The 9,788-nt window shown below is 34.3% G+C and overlaps 1 protein-coding gene across 1 annotated transcript; it reads right to left on the reverse strand.

Annotated features, from left to right (window-relative positions):
- Positions 1-7,422: 7,422 nt before the first annotated feature.
- Positions 7,423-9,462, reverse strand: LOC113873585 (L-type lectin-domain containing receptor kinase IX.1-like). The gene has a single exon (XM_027511767.1). It carries the CDS (start codon positions 9,460-9,462, stop codon positions 7,423-7,425), a length of 2,040 nt encoding a protein of 679 aa, XP_027367568.1.
- Between the last annotated feature and the right edge of the window lie 326 nt (positions 9,463-9,788).

A 9,788-nucleotide genomic window follows, 5' to 3' on the forward strand; every position in this document is an offset into this window, starting at 1 on the left:
TTCAATCAAATCCAGCCAAGGTAATGCACTTTTCAGTTTCATTTTTGCTTCCTTACACAAAACAAGGCATTCAAGATGTATTTCAAACTTTTATAGGGTTTTATGTATTCCAAAACCAAGGCTGTCCACTAGAATTAGCCTTTCCTTTTGTGTAATTTGTCATTAAAGTTCACACTAACCTTTTCCAAGTAATTTCAAGACTTCAAAATACAAAAGTTCAAGTCTTTCTCTTAAAACTCAAAACTGTCCAGCATCATAACTTATTTACTCACCAAGGTTCAAAGCATGTAAGATATTTTCCAATTTTTGCAGTTAAATACCAAAACCGAGACCATCCTAGCCATTTGACCTTTTGTTTTTATGAAATTATTTCCAATGATTCATACCTATCCTTTTCAAATATTCCAAGGTCTCAAAATATGTAAGTTTTAACCTTTTTCCTCATAACAATCAAAATTGTCCAGCCTTACAACTCATTTTTCGTCAAGTCCAAAATAAGCAAAATAGAGAAAAATCAACATGCAAATATAAGGTTTCCTCATCTATGTTCAGGACTTTTATTTTCAGCAAGGGATTATGCTTAAAAGACCAAACCGAGGCAATAAAAGGTAGTTTTATTACTTAACCATTTAATTTTCCAAGGATCTTGAAAGTAGCTTGTTTCAAGAATGATTAAGCTTTAGAACAATGAATCTGACACATGCAAGGGTAGGAAATCAACATGCAACACTTTGTCTCACCATCCAAATACAAGGTTTTGGTTAGAAATAAAGTTCAAACTAAACAAAGGGAAAATCGAAACACATAAGGGTTGAAATCTACATGTAAGTGAAGGAAATTGTCATCCAAGCTCACGGTTCCATGGTTACAAAGGGTGGATCATCATTTGAACAAGAAATCCAGCAAACTAAGTGGAAAACTAAGACATGCACAAGGAGGAATCAACATGCAATGGTAAAAAATACAAGCTTTCAAGGAAATCAACTCATCCAAGCATAAACCGAGAATTTGGAGACAATAAAGTGAAGTGTAAGATGGAAAACTTAACATGCAAGGGATGATTTCGATTTGTTCAAGGTTATCAAGGATAAAGATGAAATTTTTACAAAGTTTTACACAAATTCAACAAAGGAAAAACAAATAAAAGGTAGAAAGGTGAGAACTCCCCCTTGCCTTTAAGTTTTGGGCATGAAATGGTAGAGAAAAGGGTTGGAAATGGTGGATTTCCAAAGGACACTTGCTGGACCAAAAAAAATAGCAACAAGGATCTTCAAGTTTCTTCTCCAAAGTAATCTCCTTCAACACGAAAATTGGAGGAAAGGTGGAGGAAGATGTTGGTGAGGTAGTGGTGGTGTGTTTGTATGGTTTGGATGAAGGATTTGTGAGCTTTGTGGGGCTGGAGCTCCTCGATTTCCTTGAGAGAGTTTGAGAGAGGGAGATGTAACACCTTATATTTCTTTCCTCAATATATGATAAATTTTCATAAAAATTTAAATGGTAAAATAAATTTTCTTTCAAAAACTCTCTAATAAGAAAAAAAAATAATGAAATGATATAAGATTCATAGAGTAAAATTTCATTGATTCATAAGTACTTTAGAGAAACAAAGATCCTAAAATTTTCATCAGCAACAAAAAGAAATAGTAGTTTTACAACTGTTTCAAAAGAATGCTATAGAACTGAAAATATCCATTACATAGGTCAAAATAACTAAGTCTTATAGCAGTTCTCATCCATCCATGCACTGTGAGCTCGGTACTATTCGTCCTGGTTTCCTGAAAATGTTGTGTAAGGGTGAGTCTCTACCTTACCACTCATACATAACACATATTTACCATAAAACACATTTTATCACTATTAAAGAAAACATCATGACATTACATATCATAGTGCATATAAAGCATGTTCTCATCGCAACATGTATTATATTCTATAGGTTCACAATTTCTTTTTCTTTCCTTTATCTGTGCTTACTGCGCCCTGTGGCTACAGTTATCCGATGCCTCTATCTCGATGTCTTATACATCCATGTAAATAGTCGTCGGATGGCCCAATGCAAAACGGATACAACGCATGCAATAGGCAGCCCCTTAGCAAAGGTAATGGTCAGGAGTCAAGTCAGGAAACGAGTGTGCGGCTATGTGGTGCATTCGAACACAATATTCTGTGCACAATCTTGAATGTCACTCACCACCTTATGTTTCCCCAAGATATCCCATATCGTCTCCATCTTCTACTCCCCAGTGTATCTCTGTAACTATTTACATCATATCTTTTTTCCATCTCATACTCTTTCAAGTATATTTAATGTTCACATATGCCATTTCTCATGTTCACGCATATTTTTCATCATATTTCCACATACCTTTCATCATATACATCAAACCATGATATATTCACAAAACACATATTTTTTACATGAAACACAACATCTTTGTATATTTCATATCACAAAATTATAAAATCATTTCAACCATCTTCAATATACCTTATCATGCACTATTTGAACATAATATCACATTTTTACCATGTATTCATCATAAAATCACATAAACAGCCAATTATTCTCACTTTTCACCGATTATTTCTCATAAAACAAGGATTATTCCACATATAATCGCATACATGACAAGATCTATGAGAATACAAGTAATAAACATAACAAAATGATAAAGTATAACCCCTTCTTACCTCAAAACATAACTTTTACAAAGATTTAACCGAAGATTTTAACTCTAGAACAGAGTTTTTCCTAAGAACATCATGAACATCTATAAGAAGAAGAAGAAAAAGAGAAACGAACGGTAAATCTAGCTATAAACTTAGAGAAACTTACTTGAAATCCTTTAGAACGGACGTAGAATCATAGATTTGAAGAGAAATCTAAGTTTAGGAGGGTTTAGTATGAGAGAAAATGGTGAGATATAGCCTTAGAACCTTTGAGAACCTTGGATAAGAGTAAAGAAATGAAAATTTCATGTGAAACCCCCTTTTTATAAATTTTTTTTGAAATTCACTGTTCACTGCTGGAATTACTGTTCATCGCCAGAAACACTGTTCACTGCATTACTGTTCACGCTGGAAACACTGTGCACGCGTACTGTACACAGACTGTACGCGGATGTGACGTCAGCCATGACATCATCGATTACTGTACATAGGCGGTTTGTTCTGTTCATCGACACTGTTCATAGACGGTTTTACTGTTCACATTTTTAAAATTCTTTTTTAAATTTATTTATTTATATATAAATTCTATCCAAATCTATTCCAATTATACTTTAATAAACCTCATTTTATTTAAATCCAAGTACAGGATGTTGCATGAGAGACTTTGAGAGAATGAGAAATGATGAAGCAAAGTGAGAGAGAATGAGAAAGTGAGGGTCTCAGATTTTTGGGCAGCAAAATGAACAAATGGGTTAAGTTGGCCAATTTATATGAAGGGTCTATGTTTAGACTGGCCAATTGCCACTAAACACTCACAGTTTGGCTTACTTGGCAAGGTTCCAAAGTTCAAAGACTGCACAATGCTTAATTGGTGTACAACTGAAGTGAATTTGGTGAAAAATTGGATAAAGAGGGGTGTCACGGTTTTTAAGTAGGAATAATGAAATTTGTGGGAAACTTGCAAGCAAAGTTAGTACATTTTGGCAAGCAAAATGCATGGAATAGTTTAGGGCTGCATGCACACGATTTTGGTGGAGCAATTTCCAAAAATTGGCACAAAATTTCAAGGTTAAGATTTTGGGCAGCAAATGCATGAATTTTGATTGGCCGGAAAAGAATACGACATGACTAGGTTGACATGTGGACGAGACGTTTGACTTGGTGCTAAATTCAAGAATGGTAATTGATTAAAGCAATCATGGTGTTGAGATTTTGGAAGACAATAAAAGAATGTTCCAAATGATTATGTTTGCAAATCAGAGACAAATTCTCTTGCATGAAATTCTAGTGGCTGATACTAGATTTCGGAAGATTCGGGTAATTACGATGTTTGCAAATTAGGGGACAATGTCTTGTTGCATGAAAATCTAGTGGCCGATACTAGATTTGGAAATCTTCGAAGTAATGATTACTAGATTTTGTGAGATTCCGTGCAATAATTTTGGCGGCTAAGAAATGATTGAAAATCTAGTACGCGTGCAACAAACTCCAAATGAAGCTTGCAATGGTGCATTGGAAAGCTTATTAGTTTTTGGCATTGATGACCTAAACTTTAAATGTTATTCTTTGTTTAACTTTTGGCTCATCAACAATAATGTTTTGGTTCAATTCCTTCTTTCTCAAAGTCCAGAGCAATGAGTTGGTCTTCTTTTTCAAGAGTGTGGCGCAAAAACGTGCTTCCTTGGAGGAAAAATGGTGTTTATGAATAGAATCACACAAATACAAAAAAGCAAGTGGCTCTTAGAATATATGGAAGCAGTTTGAAGAATAACAATGCCAGTCCTCAGTTGTTCTAAATGGCATAAAAATGGTGAAGTGGTGCTAACTCTTCTAGTTCTCTTCCTTTGGTGTGAATGAGTTAGGGAGTAAAGTGGAGTTAATTTGGTATAGGGAATTGAAGTTAGGTGCAACAAGAATTTGGAGTGGATTTGGCTCAGCACATGCATGGCATCTCATTAGTTAGGAAGGAGGTGACAAGACTATAGAACTTAATTTGGCTTTATGAAGGAGAAAAAGTTAAATAACAACACTGATACTAAGTAAATAATATACAGACATATGACACACATACAAGTTGTCAAACTTTGATACTTGCATTATGATGAATTGAATACACAGACACACACAGAGACATTTTAAGTAAAGAGTTTGTTATTATGAGAGGTGAAAGACATTAATAATGGTCACTTTTTCTCTTTCTTGCCAATTAATTCTCTTCTCTCTCATACTAATTATTTGATCCAATGGCCATTATTAATGCCTCCCACCTCTCATAATACAAACTCTTCTCACTTGAAATGCCCCCTACACACACGCACACACACACACACACACACACACATATCCTTTCATATTGAATATATTAACCTTCTTTTGTGCATAAGAGAATTGATTTAGACCATTTTTGCTTTTCGATTCTTGGTTATACCTTAGTTCAATTATTTTAGCATAGTGCATATTCTGACACTGTTTAGTATTTAAGTTATAAATTGAGTTTTAGACCTTATTTAACGTGATTCTTGTTTTGTAAGAAAGTTAAGATATGGGCCTATAACTCTTATGAAGAAATCAAAGGTTGAATCTTAACGTCTAGAACCAGAATTGAGCATAAACTAAAAGAGAAAGGAGGCAAATGTGGATCCTGACCACATCATTTAATAACCTTTTATAGAATGCAATATTGATCAATCTAAAAGTTGAATAATCTTGTATTATTTTTTTTTAATATTCAACATGGCTAAAATGCCCAAAAATAGAAAATAAATTAGGTAATGGTCCTAGGATACCAAGATCCAACAACATCCAAATGCAAAAAAGGAGGCAAAGGTGGGGGAGCCTAGTCAAAACATGAAAAAGGCCTTTCACACTCAGCTCCAACTTTAGCCAGCTAATCAACACATTGGTTGGCCTCCCTCAATACATGGTTGAATTTAATAAATCGAATACATTTGACTAAGTTCCTAATTTCACTAATTATAGTATACAACGGATGATTACAATTAGGAAATTTAACAATCAAGGTAATGGCTTCCTTTGAATCACATTCAACCCAAACAGATTAAAGCTTTTTGGTAATGGCAAGCTTGAGACCCCAATAAACTCTCCAAAGTTCAGCAGTTAAGGGGAGCAAAGGTCCAAAATACTATGGTAACCTGCTATAAATCGACCTTGACTATCCCTAAGGAGGCCTCCACAACTAGTTGAGCCATGGCAAAGAGAAACAGCTCCATCCACATTCAATTTTAGCTAAGAATCCAGAGGTGGTATCCATCTAGTAAGGCACTAGACTTTCATTCCAACCGAAATAGCCTTTTGATTGGACTTGCCATAGAGGAGATAAAAATCAAAATCAAGTTTAATTCTATGAACTAGAGAGGCAGAATCTAAAGAAGAATTCAGGAAAATATCATGATTCGTATTCTTCCAAAGGTCTAGTGAGAGTAATTAAACTGATTGTGTTTATCTAAATTAAATTCAAGACAGCTATCAAGGCCTCTACTAAAAAAAAGAGGACCAAAATGCAGGGAGAACAAATTGATTCCAAACATGCTTTGCGAACCAACAATCTCTAAGAACATACATCACAAATTCCTCTCCATCCCTGCACCTAGAACAAATAGAAGAGTTAGACATGCCACAAATACACTTTTCAGAACATGCATCACAGATCTTGTATTGTTTTTATAATCACACACACACACACATATATATATATATATATATATATAATTTTTACATAATTTACATGGTATTCAGTCATATTTTAAAAATATATTATCCGTTAAAATAAAGTAATACAATGATTTACCTATTAATTTTATTTTTGTATAAAATTTTATAAATTTAATACTCTTTATAAGAACCTTTAATCAATGGTTTGATTGGTTAATTTTGTATTATATGAAAGTTCTTAAGTGGGATAAGTGTCTAAATTTCATATGTAATGTCAATGAATTTTGACTCTCTCTCTTTCTATATATATATATATATATATATATATATATATATATATGTATATATGATTTTAGTAAATATTCAAAAACATAGAATGATAGAAATAAAAATTATGATACGGGATTAACTAATTTGATCATACATGCTGTCAAAAGAAAGAATGAGTATATTTTAAATTGCAGTACAATATGTAAAGATACCAAGGTCGTTCTCATAAGGACTTTGTAAAGATTAACCGAATAAAGAGTGAATAAAACAAGAAATAAAGAATGAGGAATCCTAGCAACATTCTCTTACTTAACTTAAGAGTGAGAATGAGTGAAATTTACATTATTTTTGTAATTTTTAATAAATTTTAGTTAATAATTAAAAGTATATTAAAAAGTGTGTTAATAACATTACTTGTAAAAAATAAAATAAAACTAAAACTAATCAAATAGTATAAAAAGTTAAATGGGACTTATGGAGATTGGTAGTTATGATCGAGTTTATTTGATTTAAGTAGAAATAAAATAAAATTAAAATTAAAATATTTAAATGATATAGCATATGTACATGAAGTCACTTGGAATTGATATATGAGCAAATGCAAATAAGGTGTGTAGCACCAACACGTACTTAAAGCCACGCACTTCTACTTTATTGTTGCGATTTCCGGGGTAATTAGTGTATGGCACGAGTACAGAGATGCTTGGAAAATTTTCATAGTCATTAACGGAAATTAATAAAACAAGATTGGCATAGCACAAGTCAAATACAATGCATCTATATCTATACGAAAAATAATTCATTTTAGTGCTATAATAGAGATTTTCTGGACCCTGCAGACATTGATGAGTATGTGGACGATCCTTTTGTTGTGGTTGTAACTTCAGTTGTAGTAGTGTAGGAGAATTTGCACATATCCATTGGAGGTGCAAAGTACAATGGGACAGGCAACTTGGATGGAAGACTCGGCAAAGGAGCTTCAAAATTGAGGACACTTATCACTTGCCTAATGGAAGGCCTCATGGTATGATCAGGATGACAACACCACAACCCAACAATCATCAAGCATTCCATTTGCTGCTCCTCAAATTCCAAATTTAATTTCTCATCAGCTGCTTCAAATAGTTTCCCCTTTCCATAGAGGTTCCACACCCACTCTACAAGCCTAACTTTACCAGGCTCTTCTTTCACCTCAACTGGTCTTCTACCACATGTGATTTCAAGTGCAACAACACCAAAGCTATAAACATCAGACTCCTTACTAGATTTCCCTGTGGTGACACACTCTGGGGCTAGGTACCCCATGGTGCCTGCCAAAACAGTAGTTTGAGAGCCAAGTTCATGGTCTACTAGCCTTGCAAGACCAAAGTCACCAAGCTTGGCATTGAAATTTGCATCCAACATGACATTACTTGACTTAATATCTCTATGCACCACACATTGTTCCCACTCTTCATGAAGATATAGAAGAGCAGATGCTAAGCCTAAGGCTACCTTGTATCTTACTGTCCAAGAAAGCATGACTCTATTTCCAAACAGATGAGAATCAAGGCTTCCATTAGGCATATATTCATATACAAGAAGTAGCTCACCTTGTTCATGGCACCACCCAATGAGTTGAACCAAGTTCCTATGCCTTAGCCGGCTGATTACTCTCACTTCTGATATGTATTCCTTTTTTCCTTGTTTTGATCCTTTTGAAACCCTCTTCACTGCTACTTCAAGGTTGGAGTTTACAAGTAAACCTTTGTAAACACCTCCAAATCCTCCTTCTCCAAGCTTTCCTGCTTCTTCAAAGTTGTTGGTTGCATTGCTTAGTTCCTGATAGGTGAACCTTTTTGGACCAGTTCCTCTCTCAAATTCATCATCTATAGAAGCATCAACACCAGTGCTGTCCTCCTTTCCACCATTTTGTCCATTTCTCTTTCTCCAAAAGAAAAACCATAATAGCCCTACAACGCAAGTTAAAGACCCCAAACCCACACTTAAACCAACTACCAAACCAATCTTGACCCCTTTTCCTTTACCATTGTCCAAGTTTGAATTGAAAGACCAAGACAGAATGTTGTGTATTTCAATCCATGCACCAGTGGCAGCAGAAAAGCCTATTCTTACCGATTCTGGCAACACTTGCCTCAAATCAATGACATACCAAAGACTAGAATCGCCATTAAAAGTTGGATTATTAGCATAAGTAAGGAAGACAGAGAGATTTTTGGTGGTAGAGTTATATGATATCCAAGCATTAGCAATTGATCCATTCTTAATATTGCTCTTCCAAGTGACATTTGTAACTGACACAATGGAATTGACATTGATTCCAACATGATCAGAGCTTGGATCCCATTCATTCTTGAAACTGTCAAACTCAACAGCCACTATTTGATTCAGGCTAGTGTTGAATGCTGATTCCTGGCTGAATAGACCAAGGTATCCACCAGCTGAATTGTTTGGCATCACAGAATCAAATGGTGCAATGAAGAAGGATAACCCATCACCAAACATTGTTGGATCAACAGCTTTCATTACAAAAGAGAAATGGGTTGTAAAGTCTGTGAGCTCACTTGTTCCTCTATCCCAAAGCTTCACCGGTTGACTATAAGAGGCACGACCAACACTGCTTGTGATGGGGCCATCAAGTTGGTTTTTTGTTAGCTGCAAAACACCATTTGAGGAAAAGGCGTCGCCCTGAAAATCTATTAGATATAAGTTTGGTTTGAAATTAGAAAAATTGAAGGAAACTGACTCTACACTTTTGAAGAGTACATTGAACAAAGTGAAGAAGATAAGTATGAAAAACAAAGTATTTTGGGTTTGATTACAGTATGAGGCAAAACTGAAGAATACCATGACTGTAAAGCAATGGAGCAAGAGAGGTCGAGTGTGATGTTGTTGGGGAAGGAGTTGGCCAAAGAGTAGCTCAACTATATGCATCGACGAATTCAAAGTTTTTCACTTAAACTAATGCAATGAATAATTATGACATTAGCATGTTTTGAAATGTTCTTAGTAATTGGTAGCCTAGTAGGTATGACAAATTCAAAATCAATAATTATAAAGCTTAGTATAATATTTTCTTACAAATTTTCCTGCTTGCTAAATAAAAAAAATATTCATTATATATTTTCAAAATATATTCATATTTTTATTTAATACAATATTTGAAAGATTAATGA

Source organism: Abrus precatorius, unplaced genomic scaffold (genome assembly GCF_003935025.1).
Source record: "Abrus precatorius isolate BTA unplaced genomic scaffold, Abrus_2018 Scaffold7, whole genome shotgun sequence".
NCBI lineage: Eukaryota > Viridiplantae > Streptophyta > Magnoliopsida > Fabales > Fabaceae > Abrus > Abrus precatorius.

Bases quoted from the DNA above. Each gene is read 5' to 3' on its own strand.
- LOC113873585 (XM_027511767.1), bottom strand. From the start codon at position 9,462: ATGGTATTCTTCAGTTTTGCCTCATACTGTAATCAAACCCAAAATACT.